The 27,091-nt window shown below is 41.5% G+C and overlaps 1 protein-coding gene across 1 annotated transcript in view; it reads left to right on the top strand.

Annotated features, from left to right (window-relative positions):
• The window catches only part of Tbc1d22 (TBC1 domain family member 22), a 47,155-nt gene extending 21,002 nt beyond the window's left edge, over positions 1-26,153 (top strand). The window contains exons 6-11 of the mRNA XM_080280478.1: positions 3,932-4,071; positions 4,253-4,381; positions 12,201-12,387; positions 14,540-14,722; positions 20,437-20,660; positions 25,765-26,153. Coding sequence (XP_080136604.1) covers positions 3,932-4,071; positions 4,253-4,381; positions 12,201-12,387; positions 14,540-14,722; positions 20,437-20,660; positions 25,765-25,902 — 1,001 coding nt within the window. The 3' untranslated portion in view covers positions 25,903-26,153. The remainder of the gene's footprint in view (positions 1-3,931; positions 4,072-4,252; positions 4,382-12,200; positions 12,388-14,539; positions 14,723-20,436; positions 20,661-25,764) is intronic.
• The last annotated feature ends 938 nt before the right edge of the window (positions 26,154-27,091 follow it).

The following is a 27,091-nucleotide window of genomic DNA, read 5'->3' as shown; positions in this document are numbered from 1 at the left end:
TTGTTATGTAATGGTAGGTGGGGATGCTAACCATCCACTCACTTGATGTAGTGCAGCTCTCAGGTGCCTGCCCTTTCCTCTCTTCCTTTCTTCTTTCCTCTTCTGTCTTTATTTCTTTCACCCTTTCCTCTTCCATCTGTCTGTGGGTGACTGTACACTGAGTGAGTAGGCAAGTGGTTTCCTGTACAGTACACTAGGAAACCATTTACTGTGCTGGGTGGCAACCATATAACCAGACTATGGCGCCTGGTGGTTTAGTGGGTAATTAAAGCACCCAACCGGGTTGAGCCTGTGTAGGTTTATATCCAAAGGGTGGTTGGGGTTTATTGCTTATGTAATGCCATGCAGGGATGGGTGAGGCTGGTCACTCTTATCTTAAATGTCAGGACTAACTTGCCTAGACTTAGGCTTCTACACTCCTAATGGGGCAACACTGGATTAGATGATGTATTTATGTACAATATATGTTTGTATGTTTTGAGTTTGCACAGATATTCTTCATGCTGAGACAGTATGGCATTGGATAATGGAGGGATGGATAGACTTTACACTTACTGTACTGCATTTTGTTTGTTTGTGTACTCTTACTTTATTTAGAAGTTTTCGTTGTATATCAGAACTTGAGATAAGCTGTATTGTGCAATGTATTTATGCTGTGAAACAACTTTGATGGCACAGTAGATATGAGTAGGATGTAGTACATGTTTAACGTCTTCATTACAGTGATATACTTCTCATTTTATTCTTGCTATCTCCAGTTGATTTATTCAATTTAGGACACCCCCTGCTCAGTAAAGTGGATTAAGTAAGGACTATATGAAATACTGTACCATGCAGCTTGAAAATTCTTCCCTACAGTAAGTTATATAAAACTCTGTTGGTAGCAGGAGTTAAAAAAAAGTAATTGTGAGTACAATAATGTCTTTTTGAGCATATTTTTGCCACCACCAGATGATATTATAACTTCAGAAAGTTTTCTGGAGCAAATAGGAAAGATGGAGTTAGTTTCTGATCCCTCCAGTAGTTAATCAGAGTAAAATCACGTGTGGTAAAGGCAAAGGTGGAGCAGATATCCTGAGGCACTTAGACCTGGTTATCATGATCGTAGCTTATGTGCCATGGTATTCATCTCCGTAATTTAGGCCTTTGAGTTTGCAGCATGTAACTCACCTAATATCCTGGGGTACAATGCCACTATGTTATCCAGGTTACCACAGTTGTAAGAATGACATTTTAATTACGTTAGTGCGTTGAAGGGATTAGCATCTTTAGTATGATGATCCACCGTTCCCCTTATTCCTGCTGACAGGGAAAAAAAAAAATCTTTCTTATTTTCTTCTCCACTTTTGGGAAGTCATATGATAGCGAAGGAAGACATCTGGTGGTTTGGAAAGTCTCCCCTAATGTGTGTAAAATCATCTGGTGTTAGCAAGAATAATAAAAAAACTATGCATTCTATTTGGAGGGTTAAGGTTAGGTCATGCTGTGATTGGGAACTGGCCCCAATAATCTAGTGATGTCTTCTATTTATTTATTTATTTATTTATTTTATTAATTTATTTATTATCATCATCATCATCATCATCATCATCTGGACCTTCTTTCCCACCCTAGGGTAGGGTGAGGAGTTACAGTGTCCAGACAGCCCAAGTTTTCCCAGTCCATTGGGCCACATTTCCATTCACTCATTATTCAAGCCCCTGGAATCCTGGCTCTATCTGAGACACCATAAACATTCACCACATTCTCTAGCTTCACATAAACGTATCAACAAAGTCAGTCCGGACACTGTCACTTTAAAAAGGGGTGCCAAATCCTTGATCATGCACTTCATCTCACAACATTTATCCAGCCAGCTCGATCTTTTGTCAGTCCCCTAGCCTCACTGACTTCCATACCTCTCTTCCTCACATACTCATTCACCATATCCCTCTACCTTCTCCTTGGGCTACCTCGCCTCCTCCCTTCTTCAAATTCGCTCAGCTATACCTTTTTCACCACTCTGTTGTTATCCATTCTCTCCACATGATAATACCATCTCAGTACACTCTCTTCGATTCTGGTGTCCACAGACTTCCTCTCTCCACATCTTTCATGAATCACATTATTTCGTATCCTATGCACTCTGTACTTCACATACATTCCTCAACAGTCCCATCTCCACTGCTCTCACTCCTGACTTTTCATTTTCATGCCACACCATAGTCTTACATCCATATGTTAAAATTGGCACTAATACTCTTCATGTAAGCCATGTGCAGCTGTAACGCTCAAGCTCTGTTTCTTATCAAGGCCTTCATAGCACCAGCTACTTTCCTTCCTTGTGTCACTCTACTTTCCACTTCTTTTGCACATTTTCCTCTCTCTTCTATCACTTTACCCAGTCATTTGAACTCTCTCACCAATTCCGGTCTCACTCCACTCACTGTAGCATCACACTGGGAGTCACCTTCTCTCTCAGTAACCATCACTTTACTGTTTTCTAGTTACTCTCAAGGCACGATGCTCACAGACATCAGCAAAACTCTGTACAGTACTTGTCTACCAAGTTCATGTCAGGTGTTTGCAAGTAGCACTGCATCATATTCAGCATTCAACAAATTTGAGATATTCCATCCATCACCAGTCATTACCAATGCCATCCCTCTCTCCATTACTTATGTTATTACTGCTCTCATCACCCAGTCTGTTTAGAACAACCTTGGGGACATCACACAACCTTGTCGCATGCCTACACCTATTGTGAACCATTCATTTAGATGCCCATTTACCCATACACATGCTTCACTGTCACCATAAAAACTCAACATCACCGAGCAGCTTACCATCTACACCGTACATGCGCAAAACCTTCCACAATCCGTCTCTGTCTACTTTGTTGTATGTTTGTTCCATATCCATGAATTCCATAAATGCCTTATAGTTCTTCTCACAAGCCTTCTTCACCATCTGTCTTACTCCAAATATTTGATCCACACATCCTCTGTCACTCCTAAAGCCACCCTGTTCATCACTTACTAGGACTTCTGATATATCTCTCAAACTCTGTATAATAATTCTTCCATATAGCTTCCCTACCACACTCAATAAACTTATGCAACAATAATTCTTGCACTCATTTCATTCACCTTTATTTTTGTACAGGGGTACAGTTACAGCCTTTTTCCACTCTGTTGGCACAGTTTCACTCATCCATGCCATCTTACATAACTCCAACAAGTACATCATTCCGCTCTCTCCACCACACTTAATCATTTCTGCATACATCTCATCAAGCCCAGCTGCTTTCCCATTTTTCAGCCACTTCACAGCATTCTTCATCTGTGCGAGTGACATGTTTCCTGGTACTGCATTCTTTCTCTGCACACCCCCAAAGCCAAATCAATGTTTTTTACTACCAGATGATATTATATGTCATATGGGAAACTTTTCTTGGTGAAGGGTAAACAAAGGCTCTGTTTGCTCATACTACCGTAGTTTCATAATGTTTCTCCCAAAACAGTCTGATGGTAGCAAGAGGAAAATGAGAAGTACATCATTGTAGTAATTAATACAATGTGTGTGTGCCAGGTACAAAAATGGCATTGCATTTGTCAGCAGAGGGGGGAGGGTTTCTATGAGGGAACCCTCCCCCCTCTGGTAAGATAAATACATTTGGTAGATACTTTCATTGTTTCTTCCTTCCAGTGTGGAGCATGGTTCTTTTTTTGGTTTCTGTGTTGGTTTTAAGCATGAATTATGTGGTTGTTAGTTAGTAATTACTGTTTTCTAAGCAAGTAAAAGTACTTGTATTTCTTCCTGATTTTGAATTAGGGAATATTTGTTGCCAAATCAAATGATCAGTTGAGATGCCTCTAAAACAGAGTGGATTCAGGTAATAGGTAGATGTAAAACAGTTTTATCTCACTGCTTTCTCTCTTATTTACCACAGACAGTGAAAGGAACTCGGTGAGAGAGGAGAAATTTGTGGAGTTGATATCCTCCCCAAACACGAATCTCCAGGAGCTCCGTAAACTCTCTTGGTCTGGCATTCCTCCCTCTGTGCGTGCCACCACATGGAGGCTACTTAATGTGAGTTCTTTTAACTGAATGAGTATAGGAGTTTGACAGACAGTTTTATTTAAGTGAGAGTGGGTCATAGGTACTTGTTATCTAAGTTACTGTGGACTTAATAACAATACAAATAAAAAAACAAGCAAACAAACAAAAAAGGAACATATAGCAGTGAGTTGATGTAATGTATCCACCACAGGGCTACCTCCCTGCCAACTCAGAGCGTCGCGAGGAAACTCTGAAGAGGAAGCGGGAGGAATACTGGAGTTTTGTGAAGCAGTACTACCACACTCGCCTTGAGGACATCCACCAGGACACATTCAGACAGGTAGCTCACATAAACCACATGGGAATTCTATACATCAATATTATTAAGGTGGAGAGAAGTACAGTACCATAGCTAATGTGCAATAGACAGCACCTTTCTACAGTGAGATGCGGGGAAGAGTATGGAGGTTGGGTTCCTCAGTGGATGCCACATTTGTGTTTCTCCAATCACTTAACAACCATTGTAAATGGTTTCCAGGGGTACAGGAAACCATCTGGATTATCACGCAGTGCAGAGCCTCCTAAAGTGGAAAGTATAATAGTTAAAAGTGACAGGAAAGATGGGAGAAATATCAAGAGGAAGGCAGACACAGAAAAAGAATGATGAAGGAAGAAATAGGCTGCATTACATCAAGTGAGTGGATTATGGTCGCCACAGCTTATCATCAGCTCCTTTGTGTAAGTCAGGGATGCATTCCTAAATATAAGTAATCTTACAGTTAATATAATTGTTTAGTTCCCTTGGCAGAGATTTTCATTTTTTAGGCAGCATATTTCTGCAGTTTAGTTCTGGAATATGACAACAATGAAGTTCTTCATCCATTTGGTAGCACTTCTTCATGACTGCCGTCATATGCCAATACAGACATTCTCCGACTTATTACCGGGTTATGTTTCGAGAAACTGGTCATAAGTGGAATTTTTCGTAAGTCAAAAATGCTTTTAATACACCTACCCAACTAAACATCATGGCCTAGCCAAGCCCACCTCCATGCTGGGCTATTTATAGCACCGTTGTTCTCTCACTACGCGAATTTTTCTGATAGTAGTCTGTTTTCAAACCATAATACCTTGGAAACTATAGCAGTTAGGGAACCAAATTAAACACTGTATTACTCACCAACTCTTCTTCTTGCAAGTGAAAGTATCCCCAGGTCTGTAGGTCGGCGCATCAGTGAGTAATGATGTGATGAGGGGAAGTAATTTTTGGTGCAAGAGGTTGGCTGTATTTGTGCTTTAGCCCATGGCCTTGATTTTGGCTTTGCTCTCAAATGGTAACTTCTCCATTACTTGATAAACTAGACACAGCGGTGTCCAAGGCACGCCCAATTTCACTATCAGTGAGTCCTTTCCAAGTATCCGTGGAAAGAGGCTTGGCAGTGATGGATGAGTTAAAAGGCCACATAAGGCAGGAACAGAATCGGATGAGAAGAGTTAAGAAAACATCATCTTACACCTGGCAAAGTCACAGAGAGGACTGAGGTATGGTTGGCTCAGCTGACGAGATTCCCTCCCTAGCTTTTGGTGATGAGATAAAGTGCCGGCCACGTCAAACTGCTGGGAAAACAGGTATGGTTCCTACTGACGTCCAGCGGCCTCGCCCATCTTTTTTGTGTTGGTCCATACCGACACCTGGCGGTTAGGGGTTAAATGTGCTTAGAACACTTACATTAGCCTACAGTTGGGCAAAACCATTAACACAAAGCCCATCTATCTATCTATTGCCAGACGCCTTAATCCTGTAAGGTGTGGCTACAAACAAATTGCCGCCATGTCGCCCTGTCCCCTACCATTTCATTGCCCTGCTCCCAGTTCACACCTCCCTCTCTCATATACTTCTCCACTACATCCCTCCATCTCATCCTTGGCCTCCCCCTCCACCTCACTCACATAAACACTCCTCGTCAGTCTCTCACTCTTCATCCTCTCCACATGTCCAAACCACCTCATTGTGTTTCTCCTAATGCTTCCTATCACATCCACACCACAGTGCCCCTTCACTTCCTTCACAAAGCCTGTTTATATTAAAATGTTGAAAATCTCATGTTATTCATTGAATACTGCACTGAGATCATTGATTGCGAAAGTCCAAGTTCACATGAGATGGCCATTACTGACTGGTTCCTGGACAATTCCCCATCATGTCAGTTTGCTGTCACAACAAAAACAGGACAAGTCACTGTGTAGACAGTTTGCTATCAGACAGGTCCCTGTCAGAAAATGGACAATTCCCCGTCAGTAGGCTGAGAATCTGACTTACATATTTATATACTGAACTTGTAACATAGTAGTGAAAATTTTGTTCGATGGGAAAATGGTTGCATTTATATCGACATATGCTCCACAGGCAGGCTTGGATAAGGTAGAGAAGGATAGATTTTGGAATGACTTAATGTGTAGTAAGTGGTATAGGAGATGATGAGATTTTAGTTGTGGGAGGGGACTTAAATGGTCATGTAGGTGAAGCAGCTCAAGGATATGAAGGAATACATGGGGGATGTGCAAATGGTACAAGAAATAAGGAAGGAGAAAGGATACTCAAGCTTTGGGAGGCAATGAATGTGATTGTGTGCAACACACATTGTAGGAAGAGAGAGAGTAGGGTGATTACATACAAGTCTGGAGGGAATAGCAGCCAGATGGATTATTTCCTGGTCAGGAGGGCTGATAGGAGGTTATTGAGGGATGTTAAAGTTATAGGGAGCAAGGAGTGTGCGCAGCGACACAAGGTATTGATATGTGACATGGTGCTCCAGGAGCGGGTGAAGAAAAAGAGGACATTTGCACGTAGGAGGAAAATATGGAAGCTGAAAAACCAAGCAGTAAGGGATGCCTTGTATAGGGAGATGAGGAAAGTGGTGGCTGAACAGGGAGGCATTGACAGAAGTGTTAATGAACAGTACAGAGCCCTTAAGAGCAACTGCATGAGAGTTAGTGATTCAGTATGTGGATGGACAAGAGGCCCGCCAAGACATAAAGTAACCTGGTGGTGGGATGAGGGTGTAGCAGCTGCAGGTAAGGAGAAAAGAAAGCTTTTCTGGGAATGGAAGGAGAGTGAGAACAGAGAGGAATACTTGGCTGCTAAGCGTACGGCTAGAAAAGTCACAGAGACTTTTACTTGATAACCTAAATAGTGCAGAAAGGAAGAATATGATATTTAAGGTGGCAGATCAGATGAAGAGGAAGAATAGGAATATCATAGGTGAGCAGTGTGTGTGAAGAATGATGAAGGAAGGGTAGTGGTGAACAATGGAGATAATGAAGATGCATGGAGAGAGCATTACAGTAGGTTGTTGAGTGAGGAGTTTGACTGGGACAGGGAAGGTTTGGAGCCTGCAGATCCAGTGTTTGGCCCTTGGCCTTTGATTGACACGCTACTGTGAGCGGGGCAATAGGCAGGATGCAGGTGGGGAAGGCAGCAGGTGTGTCTGGGTTGACTGCCGAAAAGTTGAAAACCTCAGGAGATATAGGAGTGAGGTTAGTCACTGACCTGATAAATACGATTATATATGAGTGTTGTCCCAGATGATTGGCTATAAAGTTTCATTGTAAATGTGTACGAGGGGAAGGGTGATGCCCCAGAAAGAAGAAATTATAGAGGCATAAAGCTTTGAGACCATATAATGAAGGTAATGGATAGTTCTAGAAGGTATGGTTAGTTTAGAGAAAGTGAATATTGATGAGATGCAGTTTGGGTTTATGCCAGGCAAAGGGATCACTGATGCCATATCCATTGTTTGACAGCTTAAGGAAAAATATATAGGAAAGAAAGGGGAACTGTACTTTGTTTTTGTTGATTTGAGGAAGGCCTTTGACAGAATCCCTAGAGAACTGGTGAAGTGGGCAATGAGAAAGTTTGGGATCGACAAGTGGGCGGTAAGGGTGATTATTTCCATGTATGTGGGCGCTCGCACCCAGGTAAGGGTGAATGGAGATTTGAGTGATGAGTTTTCCATGATTGTTGGTGTGCACCAGGGGTCAATTTTGAGCCCCGTGTTGTTCATCATGGTACTTGAGGCCCTCTCATGTGACTACAAAAATGGACTCCCATAGGAGATGTTGTATGCTGATGATTGGGGGTTGCTTGCAGAGAATGAAAGGGAGGCAGAGAAAAGATTTAGGAAGTGGAGCGATGGTATGGGCCACAAGGGCTTAAGAGTAACTGCAGATGAAACAAAAGTGATTTTATCTAGGGCTGGTGGTGGTACTGTCAAAGAAGAGAGAGAGTGGCCATGTGTGATTTGCTACAAGGGTGTTGGAAGTAATTCCATCTTGAGCAGTGTCTGTGATAAATGGGTACATAAGATATGTAGTGGTATTAGAGGTAAACTGTGAGATAATGCTGATTTCATGTATGCGGTGTGTTGAGGAGAGCAGGCGATGTGAAAGGATTGAGCTTGCTGGTGAGTCACTTGAGTGTGTGGAAGAGTTTTGTTATTTGGGAGACATGTTATGTGCTGGAGATGGGGCTGGTGCTAGCTCTGTGGCTAGAGTGTGGAGTGGGTGGAAGAAGTTCAGGGAGCTGTTGCCTCTTCTGACGAGAGGGCTCTCCTTCCGTGCTAAGGGATCTTTATATGCGGCATGTGTTAGGAGTGTAATACTGTATGGTAGTGAGACTTGGGCAGTAAAGGAAGAGGATATTTGCAGGCACAAACGTACAGAAATGACAGTGATTAGGTGGATGTGCAGTGCGTCCCTGAGTGTGAGGCCTGGGGGGCTAGGTTTATGATGGAAGAGTTGAGGGGTAGGATGGGACTGGAGTGTATTGGTGTTGTGATGAGGAAAGGTAGATTGGGATGGTTTGGGCATGTGGAGAGGATGGGGGATGATAATTGGGTGCAGAGAGTGAGAAGTGTTAATGTTAGGGGTAGGGTTGCGAGAGGTAGACCGAAAAAAACCTGGGATGAGATAATTGAGTGTGACCTCATAGAAAATAGAGAAGCTGCCTGAGATCGATTAGCATGGAGAGTCACCATTAGGTGACCAAGGCCGACGAATGCAAGCATCTTGGAGGCTTCAAAAACGAAGGAATGAACATGTGTAGGTTATTCATATAATTTTAATGTATATATCGATCATTCACTTAAAGTTATTAGACAACGAAATAAATGCTAATGTCTGTTATGTAGCCTAATGGTAAAAGATAAAGTGAAAGTTGCCCTACAATACATCACCTGATTTGTGCTTCAGTATTATATTTTTCCATTGATACCAACCATTTTATGTCACATTTTACATTTATCATAAATACAATAAACCATCATCACTTTTATAACTCATATAACTCAAAAACTAGTATGCCTGCAAAGTAAATTGATATGTAAATACTGTACTGTAAATGATGGGGAATCTTCCTGATGAGGAATTGTCCTGGAACATAATGACTAGCCACCTTCATGCCGGGCAGTTTAGTTTCTTCCAAGAGTAATTGCCTTCCTCTGCTTCTTACCAGTAGCAGGAAGACAGATGGGCATTTCGTTGATATGATGGATGCACAAAACACAACATAGATGCAGGCATTCCCTGCTATACGATCCATTGCTCTATGATACCCCGCCTTAACAATGTGAAAAAATTAACATCCTTCCCCACCTGTTGATGGCCAGTCCCTGGTTATTTGATAGTTTTTGTTTCTTTTAACTGATTTTGATATTTTTGTCTTAAATTTTGGGTTTAGGTTGATTTATAAAATGTTGCTAGAGATTAATGTGTTTTAGTCATAGATGGGGCAAACATTGCCATTTTGGGGTCCAGTTTACAAAGTTTGATTTTTCCCAGACTTATTTTTGATGATTTTCAGATTTTATTTTTGGGTTTAGATGAGTTATAAACTACTTTTAGGGTTAGTTTAGCTTGATTTCAAGCTGTTTTGGGGTTTAGGTGAACTAGAAACTTGTTTTTGGACTTGGTTTTGTACTTGGTTGCATGGGGTGCTCCCAAGGCTCACAAACGCATCCCTCTACAGTAATCCCTCAATTATCCGGATGCTCCATATCCGGTCATGCTGCGTATACGGATGTTAGGCCTTGGCTTTATTATGTCCGTATCCAGATTTATTTGTCCGTAACTGGACATAAAAGTTCCGGTTTCAGCAGCTGGCCAGCCTCAAAAAAAAAAAAAAAAAAAAAAAAAAAAAAAGTCCATTGGGTGGCTCACTGGCCTCTCTGTCCACTCGTGGGTTATATACCGTAACCTACAAGCAGAGCAAACAAAGCATTCAGGTTCAACATATATTCCTCAGCAGTCCCATCTCCATTGCTCTCACTCTTTTCATTTTTGTGCCATACCATAGTCTCACATCTATATGTTAAAGTTGGCACTAACGCTCCTTCATGTAAGCCTCATTCAGCTGCAACACCCAAGGCTCCATTTCTTATCAGGGCCTTCATAGCACCAGCTACTTTCCTTCCTTGTGTCACTCTTACTTTTCCACTTATTTTGTATATTTTCCTCTCATTTCCATCACTGTCCCCTGGTATTTGAACTCTCTCACCTATTCCAGTCTCTCTCCATTCACTGTAACATTACACTGGGAGTCACCTTCTCTCTCAATAACCATCACTTTACTCTTTTCTATATTTACTTTCAAGGCACGATGCTCACAGACATCAGCAAAACTCTGCACTAGTCTGCCAAGTTCTTGTCTGATATTTGCAAGTAACATTGCATCATCTGTATACAACAAATTTGAGATATTCCATCCATCACCATTCATTACCAATGCTGTCCCTCTCTCAATTAATTGTGTTTTTACTTCTCTCATCATCTCATTCCTATATATATTAACCTGTGGATTGCGAGCCACAGCTCAGGCTGGGTAGCGTTGCATTGCGAGCCACTGCTCAGACTATGCTGGCCGTGCATCACCGTAACTACTCCATTCCTGTGCAAGCTTACGCATGGCACTATACAAAGACGGAGTGAGGGAGATTGTTTTCTTTTCACCAGGTGATGCCCTGGATGTTCATTTTCAAGTTTTTAATAAACAGTTTTTTTTTTTCGTTTTTTCACTACTCCCCTGTGTAAACTTACGCATGGCCCTACGCAAAGACGGAGAAATAGATTTTTTTTTTTTTTTTTTTTTTTTTTTTTTGCCAGATGATGCTCTGGATGTTTATCTTCAAGTTTATAATAAACAAAAACTGAAAAAAAAAATCATTTTTTACGCACCATTGGATGGGATAAAAATAGGCAATTGCGCAATCCATGGGTTATATAACCATGGGGACATCACACAACCTTGTTGCATACCCACATTGATCGTGAACCATTCACTCAGATGCCCATTTACCCTTACACATGCTTCACTACCCTCATAAAAACCCTTGACGGCACCTAGCAGCTTACCATCAACAACATACGTGTGTAAGTCAGTCAATCCATCCATCATCCAATCCTACGTTGCCTCATGAGGAGCATAGAAACCCGTTGCTAGGCAATTTGGTCCTGACATTTAAGATGAGAGTGACCAGCCTCACTCATCCCTGAATGGCATTACGTGAGCAATAACCCCAACCATCCCTTGGATATAAACCTTCACTGGCTCAATCCGACTGGAGCGCAATAATTACTCGCTAAACCACCAGGCGCCATAATTTGGTTATATGGTTGCCACCCAGTGTACTAAATGGTTTCCTGGTGTACAGAAAACCATTAGGCTTGTCACTCAGTGTAGAGTCACCCACAGACAGAAGGAAGAGGGAAGAATGAAGGAAAGAAAGACAAAAGAGGGAGTGTAAAGTCACCCGTAGGCAGAAGGACAAGGAAAGAATGAAGTGAAGAAAGGCAGAAGAGGAAGGAAGGAATGGAGGGAGGAGAGGACAGGGCAGACACCCAAGTGCAGCACTACATCGAGTGAGTGGATGGTGAGCGCCCCTACGTACATTTGTAATTCAACCGTTCACAAAATGGGGACCACCTGTATTCCTAAGCTGAGAGATTCTTTCTTTCCTTAGATGATTCTCTTTATGTATCGGGTAGGAAGGTGATGGACATGCCCATAGTGTGAAGAAGTGTCAGTAGAGCTTAGGCAGGCTTTGACTCTGACCGTACCTGCATTGTTTTCCTGATACAATTGTATTTCTCATGTCCCACTCCAGATACACATAGACATCCCGAGAATGTCACCACTGGTGCCACTCTTCCAGCAAACCATTGTGCAGGAGATGTTTGAGCGAATTCTGTACATCTGGGCCATCCGCCACCCGGCTTCAGGATATGTTCAGGGCATCAATGACCTTGTCACACCCTTCTTTGTCGTCTTCCTGCACGAGGCCATCCCCAAGGGTAAGTTGTTTGTGCTGTCATTCTATGAAATGTTGAGCCCAGATTCTTGTTGACTAAAGAGGCTCCAAGCACCTCTTCCTTACCATTGTATTTCAATGTATGGCACATTCATATTCTGTTGCATAATGCTTATGCATTCTTTGTCAGTGTTATCAAGATTTGGATGCTGCAATGGATAAGAGTAAGGTATAGTATTCAAAATAGATTGCCAAAGAGAAGTACCAGAAAGCATCCAAAACCCACCAGACCACAACCATGAGTGTTATTTACATTCCGTGTGTTATGGTAAACAATAGCCAATTCCCTATTACCCTTTTCAGAGCATAGGATCCCTGTGACTTTACTACCTTAGTCCTGTACATTTAAGTTGTAGGAGGCTGACCTGTGCCCGTTTTATTTATCTGAAAAATTCCTAGTCATCTCATTGATCCAAAGTGTTGCAAATAAGGCACTGTAATGTTCAGTGGAGTTCTCTACCACTAAACCTCCAGACATCTCCATTGTCTTAAGAAGGATAGCTAATCAGTCCTTGTGGAAGTAGCGTGCATTCATTTTGTGCCTCATGTGAAAATGTAGCACATAAGGCACTGTAGTCTTCTGTGGAGTTCCCTGCCAGAAAACCTCCAGACATCTCTGTTGTCTTAAGAGGGATTGCTAATCAGTCTTCATGGAGGTAGCTTGCTTCCACTTTGTGCCTCATGTGATTAGTGTCATTCTGCTTAATTTTGTGGTCTCTTTTGAGAGGTATTGTTGTGTGTATTTTTTGTGAGAATAACATGATAGTTTTTTTAAGGGCTTATGATCAGGTTATGCGTATTCTTCTTGTCTTTATTTGTCCTGCACAGAGAGGGAATGTGGTACCTTAGAATGTAATAATGACCTGAGCAAAGAAGGCAAGGAGAATGTTGAAGAATGGAAAGGCAACAGGTATTGGTGCAGACCATGCAAATTTGTCTCTTACAAAGATAGTTAATTCTGACATACTAAACATTTGCCTTTAAAAGACTGGAGGTGATAGCCAGGAGGTAAAAAGTTAAAGAATGTCTGTCTGAGTCAAGTACCGAAATGGAAGATTTAGGTGGAGCTTAATGATGTGGACTATAATAGCCAAGCATTGAGCCATCCTATGCTCTGGACCCTCGTGGACCACCAAATGGGTATTAATTATGATGTGTTTGGGAATGGGGAGGTTGTGTTGAATTGCTATAATGAACGTAAGGACTGTGTGAATAGGAATAAGTCAATGAAAATATATATTTTTTATGGTGTAGAGGTAGGGTTTTGGAATGTTTAAAGTCAAGATGTTTTGACTAATCTTGATAATGGATACGGTAAACTTTCATTTATCCGTTGTCGCAATATTTGGTGCTGCTGGCTCAGCCCTGTTGAAGCAATATCCGGCTTAATTATGCAATATCTGGCACCGGAATGGGACATAGCTGACAGTTCTATGCAGTATCCAGCATCGCGGTGCATCAACTGGCCCGAAACCGGTAGCAACTATCTCTGTATTACCGTATTACTCAGTTGTATTATTACTTACTGTTATGATTATTGGGCCAATGCCATTTCCTTGAGCACTGAAATTTAATATGAAATTGAAACTTGATCAAAGGTTAACCTAGATTAGTCAGTGTTGCTCCCAAGGTATTTTGACTGATAGTGACTTCTCCATTATGTAAACACACCAGCTTGTTGGCTGGTGTGTTTACACCAGCCAACAAATATATATATATATATATATATATATATATATATATATATATATAGCTTCCTGTGGTGAAATAAAAAGTTCATTGAGCATTAGCTTAATGGAAATGGTAAGAGTTAACATGGCATGGTATGATAAAGTGAAACATGACCACACAATCAACTGATTTCCTGCTTTGATGACCCACTTCATATTCAGTATTGTCAGAATTCGACAAAATTTATATTGACTTATACAATAACTGTCGCCAAAACCCACCTGAGTTATCATCTACTAGTGGAGTGCTGTTTATCTTTAGCAGACCCTTATTTTTACAAATGCCCACACCTAATTGTCTCCCAATAGACATAAGCAGTGGTAGGAATGTGTTATGAAAAGGGAATGGTTTAGTCAGTGTGTGTAGGTACTAAACTAATATCTACACTCTGTCTTCCCACACAGATGAAAATCTGGACACATATGAAGTAAATCAGGTGCCGCAGACAGAGAGGGATATTGTGGAGGCGGACAGTTACTGGTGCATGTCAAAGTTGTTAGATGGAATACAGAATAACTACACCTTTGCTCAGCCCGGCATCCAGAACAGAGTGTTGCAGCTGGGGGAACTTATGGCGCGCATTGATGGTGAGTGGTGCATCTGTTATGGTTTGGCCACCTTAACTTGGCAGAGTTTTTCTTCCTTTTGCAACTTATTTCTTGAAACCCATTGACAGGACAAAACAATACTCTGGTTGTGCATCCATTCCATAGCATTTCTTTGTGACTAGTATCATATATTGTTGTTTTCTGGTTAAGCTCAGCATTCAAGATGGGGATGGCAATTTTAGTTTAAGTTGAGATGGAAAGAGAATACCCAGTACATTGGTAGTCTTTGATCATGGACAGTTAGAGTTTTTTTTTTTTACTCTTAGATCTGGTGACTTTTTGCTATCTCTAGACAGGTTTATTCATTTCTTTTATTCAGCTATAGTATGGAAGGTATTGCTGAAGACTATATGCAACTCTTCCAGTTCTGAAAGTCTCTCCCGACCATAAGAAAGTCTTCTGGAAATAGCAAGTACAAACTTTAAAATGTTATTAAGCTGAAGGGTTTCAGAGGTGTCTTGTTCTCTCAGTCAGTAGTACACTGTTCATTGAAGGGTTAATCCCTCCAGTACAAGAGGTATGTCTTGTCTGGCAATAGCCATTGGAAAAAAAAAAGGGGGGGAGGGGCATACTGAAAAGGTTAACTCTCTCCGTGTCTTCATATGCACATAGCCATATGAAGAAATGTAGCACTTCGGGGACATCATACACGTAGTATATGCATATAAACTTTTTTCACATAAAAATACTTTTTGGTAAGTTTATACTGTATAGGTTGCATGGTATATGCATTGTGAGTAACTTATATGTCTGGCAGCATCTGAGAACCAGCAGTGCACCCTCTTTTGCCCCCCCCCCTCCTTTTTTTTTTTTAATGGAAATCTTTTAGAAAATGGTGTAAATTTTATCAGACAGGATTTTTATGAAATTGCTTAAATTTATAGTTCTGTATTTAGTTTTTACTGATGTGTACAACACCTAGGCATGTAGTGCTGCTCGGTACTCTCAGTATTCATAGTTGGCAACTGTGTCAGACAGATAACACAACTTCAGGACGTGAATAGGTACTGAAATACTTGTTTTTCCAAAACTGTTCTTCTGTAGCTATTTACTCCCACACACCAGTGTTACAGTGGAACTGTCCTAAGTTTGTGTTTGTAGAGAAACAGCAACATTGTGTCCATTATAAAAGTTTTTGTTTGATGTTAAGAAAATTTTTTTTTGCCTTCCACTAATAGTTTAGTTAAATATGTTTCAATTAGCTGTTTTTTGACAGTTTAATTACAAATCGAGTGGTACCAACCCCATCTTTTTACCCTAAGCATAATACATGATACCATAAATAATACTATCTTGTGCCTGCAAATTGTTGCTGAGCACTGGGACGGGAGGCTGGACCCTAAGCAGTTGGCGAGCATGCAGAACCCCAGACCTAAGAGTGCTTAATAGTGCTGTACTGCTAAGTTTGGTGGATTACTGTATACAGTATAAGGAACTATATGTTTGTGGATATTCTCCCATGTTGCCAAAACTATTCTGTATAATTGGTAAAGGTTAGTGCCCCTCCCCGGAAAATAACTAACTAAAAAAACAAACAAGAAGCCTCGGACAAGGACTGACCAAACGATGACGACCCAGGACCGGACAAAGGACTTGGTAATGGCTACGTGGAATGTAAGAGGAGCGAATGATGAGGTGAAAGAGAGAGAGATTGTCCAGGTGCTTGAGGGTGCAAAAGTGGATGTATGTGGAATGACTGAAACAAAATGGAGAGGAGAAAGTGTGAGAGAATGGGAGTATGGATGGGGTATATGTGCAGGAGTAGGTGAGAATGAGAGGGCAAAGGAAGGAGTATGTATAGTTGTGAGTAAAAGATGGAAGAAGAGCATAAGACAGTATGGATCAGTTGGGTCAAGGATTGTGTGGGTAAAGTTGAAAGTTGGAATACAAATGTGGGCGATTGTGTGTGTGTATGCGCCAACGCAAGATCATGCAAGCAGAGTGAGAGAAGAGTTCTGGACAAATGTAGAAGTGTGCATGGAAAAGTTTGGAAGGATTGAGAGAGTGTTTTTGATCGGTGATATGAATGGTAAAGTAGGGAATGTGAAGGTGGATGGAATAGTTGGTGAGTGGGGTGTGCCTGCTGCGATAGATGAGAATGGGAGTGCGTTAGTGGACATTTGTGCTGGGAGGGGGTTGATGATAGCCAATACCCTCTTCAGGCATAAAATGATCCACAGGTATACATGGCGAGTGATGAGAAGGGTGGGTGGTGAACTGAATGAAAGGAAGGCAATGATTGATTATGTGTGTGAGGATGAAAGGATGTGAAGATGTGTAATGGATGCAAGAGCTTATAGAGGTTGGGGGAGTGGACTTTCTGACCACTACTTGGTGGTGGCCAGAATTAGGATACAAGTAAGATGGAGGAACAGAAGAAGGGAAAGACGAGAGGAAGGAGTAGTTGCAAGGAGAGGGGAAAGGTTACAAGAGGATGAGAAAAAGGCAGAGTATAAGAGAGAAGTGGAGGAACGATTGGGCAAATATGAATTGGAGCAGATGGGGGACGTGGAAGGTGTGTGCAGGATATTTACAGAAGAAAAATGTGCAGCATGTGATGTGGTGTGTGGGAGGAAGAGAAGACGGAGGGGGATGCAAGGAACAGCGTGGTGGACTGAAGAAGTGAGACAGGCTGTAGCACAAAAGAAGAAAGCATACAATGAATGGATGAGAAATAGGGTCATGGAAGAAGTTGAGAGGTGCAAGAGAGAGTTATATGTAGAAAGAAAGAGAGAGTTGAAAAGATTAGTAAGAGAGAGTAAGAAGAGAGTGGATGAGGAATATGAGTGTAAAGTGGAGGGACTGTAAGAAAATGTTCTGGGAAGAGGTGAAGAGAGCAAGACAGGGTGGAAGTGAGGTTAGCAGGGAAGTGAAAGATAAAAATGGTAGATTACTAGTGGAGAAGGGAGAAAAAGTGAGCAGATGGAGAGAACACTTTAAGGAATTGTTGAACATACAGGATGGAAGTAATGCGAGTATAAGTGGCTGGGGAATGGCTGGGAGAAGGAGGGAGGTGAGAAGACAGGAAGAAATCAGTAGGATAGAAGTTGTGGAAGCAATGAAGAAAGTTAAATTGGGGAAAGCCCCAGGAATTGATGGAGTGTGTGGTGAAATGCTGAAGCATGGGGGAGAGATAGTAGTAGAATGGGTGTGGAAGATGTGCAGATTGGCCTGGGAGGAAGGTAGAGTCCCAGAGGATTGGAAGTCAGGTATAATTATTCCCTTGTACAAAGGAAAAGGGGAAAAAGATGTATGTGGTAATCATAGGGGCATTTGTCTTCTTAGTATAATAGGAAAAGTTTATGGTTGGATACTTATTGACAGAGTTAGAGAAAGAACAGAGGAATTAGTTGGAGAAGCACAGGGAGGCTTTAGGAAGGGAAGAGGTTGTGTAGAGCAAATATTCATTCTTAGATCTTTAGTGGAAAAGTTTCTAGAGAAGGGAAGGAAGTTGTATGCGGCTTTCATGGATTTGGAGAAAGCATATGACAGGGTGGATAGATAAGGATTGTGGAAAGTATTAAGAATATATGGAGTAGATGGAAAGTTGTTGAATACTGTGAAGAGTATTTATGATGGTGCTAAGGCTGCAGTGCGTGTGGATGGCGAACTAAGTGAATTTTTCTCTTTTGAGGTTGGGTTGAAACAGGGATGTGTCATGTCTCCATGGTTGTTCAATCTGTATATGGATGGGGTAATAAAAGAGGTACGAGGTAGGGTAGTGGATGTTGGAGTGGCCCTGGTGAGAGAGGATAGTGTTTGGAAACTCCCTGTACTGTTGTTTGCAGATGATACTGTGTTGTTGAGTGAAGACGAAGGGGAGCTGCAAGGCTTGGTGGACGAGTTTGGGAGAGTGTTTAAGAAACGGAATCTGAAGGTGAATGTAGGGAAAAGTAAAGTGATGGTCTTTGAGAGAGGTGAAGTCAGTGAATGTACAGCGAGGTTGGATGGTGAGGAATTGGAAAATGTGAGTACGTTTAAGTACTTGGGTAGTGTGATGAGTAAGAATGGAGTTTTGGAGGGTGAAGTGCTTGAAAGGGTACAGCATGGAAGAAAGGTTGCTGGTTCTTTGAGAGCAGTGATAAGAAACAGGGAAGTGAGCATGGAAGTGAAAAAGTTACTACATGACAGTATTGTGATACCAACTCTAACGTACGGAAGTGAAGCTTGGACGTTGTTGGAAGGACACAAGTCAAGAGTGAGAGCAGTGGAAATTAGTTATTTAAGAGGAACCTGTGGAGTCACATGGAGAGACAGGCTGACGAATGAGGATATAAAGGAGCGTTGTGGTGTGGATGTGGATGTGATAGGAAGCGTTATGAAGAACACACTGAGGTAGTTTGGCCATGTGGAGAGGATGGAGGGTGAGAGACTGACGAAGAGAGTGTATGTGAGTGAGGTGGAGGGGGGAAGAGGGAGGGGGAGGCCAAGGATGAGATGGAGGGATGGGGTGGAGAGGTATATGAGAGAGGGGGGTGTGAGCTGGGAGCAGGGCAGTGAAATGGCGGGGGACAGGACGACGTGTAGGCGATTTGTTTGTGGCCACCCCAAACGGGATTGAGGCGTCTGGCAATAGATAGATAGGTAGAGTGTCAGAATTACAAACCCACACAAAAAAGTGGCTTAAAAAAAAGACATATTTTGAAAGGAATCCTCGTCCCACCCCCCAATACCTGCCTGTAAGAAATATGATGCACTAGTTTGAGTAGTCATCCTTTGTTAGGGGTCTCATGGATAGTTGTATACTTGAAGAATACTGGAATGTCCTGAAGGCAGTAGGTGCTTTGAAACTGTCATTTAACTCCACATAACAGTCTGAAGTGCCACCTGAGAAGATAGTAATAACAGCAGTCAATATCTGACCATGTGTTGCTTAATGCCCAGTCCCCGAGTTCATCCAAGGTGGCTCAGACAAAGAAGCCTCCAGGTCTCTGCTGCTGTTTAAAACTACCTGTACTGTACTATTCGTCTGTCACTCTGAAGGCCTTCAGACTTATTTTTGTTTTCCCCTTTAGCCAGATGATCATATCCAGCATAGGGGAAATCTTTGAATTGGAGATGTTAGATAGTAACCATCAGGAATCTTTTCACTGATAGAGGTGCCTCCTACTAAAAATTTTTTTAACGGTAGCATCATTAAGATTTGAAAAAAAATTACATCATAGGGTTGAAGGGGTCAAGCCTCTTTCTCTCATTATTCCATTCTTCCAGTGCTGTCTTGGACTCCATCTCATCATTGTCACTTTAGGCTTGTTTTTACGGTACTCTTATTCTATTGAGGCATGAATTTTATCTGTGCACCATTTAGTTAGTTTTTGTCTTACACATATTCAAAAATAGGTATCTTACTCATTGAAAGCAGTTTGACAGGAAAAGCAGTTTCATTGTTAAGCTGTAGTTGAGATAGCTTCCTGAAATGTACTGCTACATCACTGGAAAAGTTGTCTTCGGACAAGATATTAGTCCGTTTATTCTTGTAATTGTAGACCAATTCAGCCAAAAGCAAACATGTCACATTGTTTCATTTTTTCACTGAAGTATCATTATACTGTACAATACACAGCCAAGGCATTGAGTAGCTTATGCAGATATCTCAGATATTCTGTCTCACATCACACAGTAGTAGTTATATCAGTAACCTGCCCCAGTTTCTACACAGTACAAATTATCTAAAATATCATTACTGTCCTCAGCCAGTCTACACCAACACTTAGTGTCGAATGAGATAGACTACCTGCAGTTCTCGTTTCGATGGTTCAACAACTTGCTGATGCGAGAAATGCCTCTGGGCTGCACAGTGCGGCTCTGGGACACACTACATGCTGAGCCAGACGGGTTCTCTCATTTTGTACTGTATGTCTGCGCTGCCTTCCTCAAATATTTCTCACACTCTCTCTTAGAGCAGAGAGATTTTCAGGTATGGTGTGTGAATGGTTATGTTACTACTAGTTTATGATATTGTATGGGTGAATGGCTTTTGTTTCTGGTGTGGATCTGAGAAATATTAAAGGCTTGAGTGATAAAATGAATAAACAAAACAATGGCCCATTTCAGTAAGCATGCTGTTAATGTCTTCAGAATGGTGACATACTGTATATATTTTAATGTATGCTTGTTACCACCAAACAGGTATATTGAGCTTTGAAAGGACCACTCCTAGTGAAAGTGTTGATGAAGATTGTATCTAACCCTTCCAGTTTGAAAAGTCTTTCCTAAGCTGAATAGAAATGTTTGGAGGTAGCAGGAATAAAATGAAGAATATGTCATCAGATTGAAGAGGGTAATAGTCCTCAGAATAAGAAGCACAGTAAGAATAAAAGAAGCATTGCCAACACTCCAGGACCTGCAATGTAATGAGAGAGTCCTAACAGTAATACCTACTTACTTTACCAATGGTATTGTTACCCAGACAGTCTGAAGCTATTCAGTGTGATGACAAAGGACTTTTAATTTTACACTTGCTGCAGTTGGATAGCTGTATTGAATTTAGGAAAAATATCTTACAGTAAAGAGGTTAAAGAAAACTTTTTTTTTTTTTTTTTTTTTTTTTGCCAAGGGGAGTAAAATTGTTGAAATAGCAAGAATAAAATATTTGTTAGGGGGGGAGTAAAATTCTTGAAAAAGGAGGGATGAAATATGATAAGAATGAGATATGAAATAGAAGGAGGGAAGGACAGGAGAAAGTAGTCCATTCAAGAATGGTAGAAGGGTTGCAAGAGAATAAAAAAAAAAGGCAGAATATAAGAGAGAAGTGAAGGAGCAATTGGGTAAATATGATTTTGAGCAGATGGGGGAGGTGGAAGGTGTGTGCAATATATTCACAGAAATAATCTGTGCAGCATGTGAGGTGGTGTGTGGGGTAAAGAGAAGATGTAATGGGGTGCAAGGAACAGCATGGTGGAATGAAGAGGTGAGACAAGCTGTGGTGCAAAAGAAGAAAGCGTATAGTGAGTGGATGGGAAGCAGAGGCATGGAGGAAGTTGAGAGATGGAAGAGAGAGTTATATGTAGAAAGGGAGAGAGAGGTGAAAAGATTAGTAAGAGAGAGTAAGAAGAGAGTGGATGAGGAATTTGGAAGGAATTTGAGTGTAAAGTGGAGGGAATGTAAGAAAATGTTCTAGAAGGAGGTAAAGAGAGTTAGACGTGATAAAGAAGTTAGTAGGGGATTGCTCCTACACTCCTCATGGGGCATTGTAGGATTGGGTGATGGATGGATGCTTGAAAGATGAAAAAGAAGTTATTAGGGGAGTGAAAGATAAAAATGGTAGATTGATAGTGGAGAAGGGAGAAAAAGTGAGCGGGTGGAGCGAACACTTTAAGGAACTGTTAAATACAGAGAATGAATGTAATGTGAGTGTAAGTGAATGGGGAATGGTTGGGAGAAGGAGGGAGGTGGGAAGGGTGGAAGAGATCAGTAGGATGGAGGTAGTGGAAGCAAAGAAGAAAGTCAAAATGGGGAAAGCCCCAGGAATTGATGGAGTGTGTGGTGAAATGATGAAGCCTGGGGGAGAGATAGTAGTAGAATGGATATGGAAGATGTGCAGATTGACTTGGGAGGAAGATAAAGTCCCGGAGGATTGGAAGTCAGGTGTAATTATTCCCCTTAACAAAGGAAAAGGGGAAAAAAAAGTGTGTGGTAATCATAGGGGCATTTGTCTTCTTAGTTTAATAGGAAAAGTATATGGTAGGATACTTATTGACAGAGTCAGTGAAATAACAGAGGAATTAGTTGGAGAAGAACAGGGAGGTTTTAGGAAGGTAAGAGGTTGTGTAGTTCAGAAATTCATCCTTAGGTCTTTTGTGGAAAAGTTTGTAGAGAAGGGAAAGAAGTTATATGTGGCCATCATGAATTTGGAGAAAGCATATGCCAGAGTGGATAGACAGGGAATGTGAAAAATATTAAGAATATATGGAGGAAATGGGAAGTTGCTGAATGCCATGAAGAGTATGTACGAGGGTGCTAAGGCTGCAGTGCATGTGGATAGTGAACTGAGTGAATTTTTCTATTTGAATTTTGGATTGAAACAGGGATGTATCATGCCTCAATGGTTGTTTAGTCAGTATATGGGTGGGGTTATAAAAGAGGTACAAGGTAAAGCAGTGGATGTTGGAGTGGTCCTAATGAGAGAGGGCAGTGTTTGGAAGCTTTGTGTACTTGTGTTTGCTGATGATACGGTAGTGTTAAGTAAAGATGAAGGGGAACTGTAAGGATTAGTGAATGAGTTTAGGAGTGTTTGTAAGAAACAGAATGTAAAGGTGATTTTAGGGAAGAGTAAAGTTATGGTCTTCAAGAGGAATGAAGTCATTGAATGTACAGTGAGGCTGGACGATGAGGAAATGAGAAATGTGAATCCATTTAAGTACAGGTGGTCCCCTACGTATGGTTGGGTTAAGTTCCGAGAAATTGATCTTAAGTGGAATTTGTTGAAAGTCAAAAATGTATTTAATACACCTAACCAGCTGAACATCATAGCCTAGCCAAGCCTACCTTATATGTGCTTAAAACACTTACATTAGCCCACAGTTGGGGAAATTCATTAACACAAAGCCTATTTTATAATAAAGTATTATCTTAGGTATTTTATTGAGTACTGTACTGAGATTGTCGATTGCAAAAGTCCAAGTTCATGTGTGATGGCCATTATGGGATCGGTTCTGGTCATTTCAGCCGCAATGCCCAAGTAGGTTAGGTTAGGTTATGTTATGTTATGTTATGTAATGTTATGTTATGTTATTTAGGCTGTTAGGCTATCCGAGTGTTTGCTAGTTTGGACGTTACTACCTAAATGACCTAGGGCCAAAACGATCAGAACCCTACGTGCTTACCACCTTCATGTTGGGCAATTATCTTGAGTTTCATCGCAAGAGCAGTTGCCTTCTTCTTCTTCTCTCCTGTAGAAGGAGAGACAACTGGGCAGTTCATAGACATGATGGATGCACAAAACACAATGCGGATACAGGGGGGTATCCAAAAAAAAACACAGGCAACACAGAACACTGTAGAGCATCGGGGCATTGATTGTTTACACAAGCGACTGCCCAAGCAGACTGGAACGTGGTTTGCTGCCATTGCCCAGTATCACAAGAGAGTATCGTACCACATGTTGCTAACCCGGGAGATGATCAAAATTCAAATTTCGAAGTACAATTTCTACCATCTTAAAGTTGAAAAATCTTAAGTTGACCATTCGTAAAACGGGGTCCGCCTGTACTTGGGTAGCATGATGAATAAGGATGGAAGTTTGGAGGATGAAGTGCTTGAAAGGTTGCTGGTTCTTTGAAAGCAGTGATAAGAAATAGGTAAGTTTACATGGAAGTAAAAAAGTCACTGCATGATAGAGTTGTGATACCAGCTCTAACGTATGGAAGTGAAGCACGGACCTTGTTGGAAGGACACAAGTCAAGAGTTAGAGGAGTGGAAATGAGTTATTTGAGAGGAGCATGTGGTGTTACATGGAGAAATGAACTTACAGTTGAGGAAGTGAATGAGTGTTGTGGTGTGGATGTGGATGTGATAGAAAACACTGGGGGATATACACTGAGGTGGTTTAGCCATGTGGAGAGGATGGAGAGTGAGAGACTTATGAGGAGAGCATTTATTAGTGGGTTGAAGGGGGATGAGAGGGATGGGGAGGCCAAAGATGAGATGAAGGGATGGAGTGGAGAGGTGTATGAGAGAGGGGTGTGTGAGCTTGAGGTAGGGCAGTGAAATGGCGGGGGACAGGGTGACATGGATTCGATTTGTTTGTAGCCACCCCTTACAGAATTGAGGCATCTAGCAATAGATAGGTAGATAGATAGAATATGGTAAATCATCCTAAGTTGCCTTTTCTGAGAGTCTTTGTTAGCTGTCAGTTCCTCAGTAATTTAAATAAAAATTGCCTGTTGAAGTTCCATTGCTAACTACTTATGAAGCTGATACCTGTATAACAATTTCTTCAGTTTACAGCACAGCTTGTTGCACTGACAAGGAGCCAAACATGTGGTAACACTGTGCATCCTAAGTGGAGCAGCTATGGTGTCCACCTGGGAGCCGAGCCTCATATTTCCCTGCATCTCTCTGTGGGAAGGACCCTGATGAGGCACAGTCTATCACAGCGAGGTGCCTGATCCCTGCTGGTGTATATATTGTACAGTTCATGTAGAACAGGCCCTCAGAATCAAGTTTGTTCAGCCAGCCAGACAAGGCTTAAGCAACATCAGCAGCAGTATGAGGTGTATGGAAAATATTGTTGTTGATCAACCCCATTCTATTTGGTCAAGCAGATCCATCACAGACAAGCAACCACCCCTGCAGGTCTGTCCCATGCTGTGAACTAATGTTCCCTTGTGGTCATTGGCACCATGCAACAGCAAGGTGTGGGGGGAAAATGGGGAAGTTTGGTTCTTGGATGGATGCCACATATGCATCTCGACCCATTTAACACGGGCACCATAGTAGGCTCCATTTTACCCTATTTTGGGGGTATATAGTTACCACCCAGCATTGAAAATGGTTTTCTGAGTTACAGGAAACCATTTTGGCTTGTCATTCAGTGTAGGGCCACCTGAAGTGGAAAGAAAAGAAGAGTAATAAAAAGTGACAGAAAGGAAAGGGAGAAGTATGAAAGAGAGGAGCAGACAGAAATTCATGTGGAATGATAAAGATAAAGGAAGAAGTATGCAACACTATATCAAGTGTGTGTGGATGACAGTCATCACCACCTACCACCTGGAGAATATTGCGATATTATGGAAGACATCCCTGACTTAACAAGGACTGGTGCTGGAGAGGGACACACTCTTGTAGTGGCAGTGATATAACTGAGTTGCTTCACTGCCTGGTTATAAAAACATCCCACCACTCCCAGTTCCCCCCAAAGGAGGAGGATGGACTTAAGGAGAAGGGTAACTTCAGCATGTATCCACCAAGTTTCTGTTGATATGAGCCTGGGCCCACAGCAGCAACAACAGTAACGTAACAAGACCTTGTACAAGTGCTGTCCTGGGACTGCATAAGTTAAATACTACCCTTTGTTCCAGGGCCTGATGCTACTACTGCAAAACCTTCCAACATCCGATTGGTCCAATCAGGAAATCAGTCTCTTGGTTGCTGAAGCTTTCCGCCTAAAATACACCTTTGCTGACGCACCCAACCACCTCCAGCCCACCGCCAAGTGAGTCAAGTTGGCCAGTGATGGGTAATCCGCCAGGCTGCGTATGGTCTACATTTTGTTTACCCTTTCAGTACGGTAACAACTCTACTGATTTAATTTTGCTATGTCCTGACAATTTAATTCAGCTTAGAAGAACTCTCATTAGTGAAGAGGTTAGTGAAGGCTGTATTGTATCCCTCCAGTTCAAAAATCCTTTCATAAAGCAAATAAAATTGTCTGGAGATAGCAAGAGATGTAATGTATTACATCATCAGGCTGAAGGGGTTAAGATTTGAATGTTTAGAGTGAATGAGCACATTCAGCAAGGTGCTGAGTGGGGGGGAGGGATGCTAAGTGGAAAGTGCGTATCCATAATTGCATTTAAGGCTTTCTGGTTTAATCAAGAATCCATCCTACCGAAGGTAATATTTGAACTGGGCAAGAAAATGTGATGAGTCTTGTCAGGGGGCCAGAAAGTAAGCAGTAATATTCCTGACACTGATGGGGTTAATGCCAAGTACTTTAAATATAGTAAGGATGGAGTTTTATGAACTTTACTCATCATTGTTTTCAAGGGAGTTTTCCTATCAGCAGAGCACAGTGGAACAAAGAAGTTCATAGCAATAGGATCTGATGGCTGGATTCTTTAACCCCATTAGTCTGGTTATGCCTTTATTGGTTTGTTCTTGCTACTACCAGATAATTTTATTCAGCTTTGGAGGGACTTTTCAAACTGGAGAGGTTAGATATAGGTCTTATTTGCAATTCACTTCAAGAGGTCTTTTCTGAACAGAATGAAACTAACTTGGAGGTAGCAAGAATAAATCACTGAAACCTGCAACCTAATTGAGAGGGATTAAAACTTGAACTGAGTAGAGTAAGGCAAGCCAACATTATCTAATGGTCAGTTGTGGGATGCCTGCAAGTGTTAGGTGTGATTAGTCTGCATCTCATGGTATGTGCTGTAGTCCCATACAATACAGAAGTAATCAGTCATGTTCTGTCATTGCCTGGTGCTTCAGAAATTGTATTAAAAAAAAAAAAAAATTATGGTGTGCCAACCACTGCATCATACAGGTTTTAAGAATATGGCTGTAAATGTTTGAAAATACAGCCAGATTTCTTGTAAATGAATGTTGTTGGAAATGCTGGATGATGAATTGGTGTTGTAGAGCATGGTAGGGCATTTTGGAGAGGATCACATATAGGGATGC

The sequence above is a fragment of the Coenobita brevimanus genome, chromosome 85 (assembly GCF_032717465.1).
Source record: "Coenobita brevimanus isolate Jiangsu-jjx chromosome 85, ASM3271746v2, whole genome shotgun sequence".
In the NCBI taxonomy this organism is placed as follows: domain Eukaryota; kingdom Metazoa; phylum Arthropoda; class Malacostraca; order Decapoda; family Coenobitidae; genus Coenobita; species Coenobita brevimanus.
Note: the sequence above shows the minus strand (reverse complement) of the source record. Positions and strands in the feature narration are given on the sequence as shown.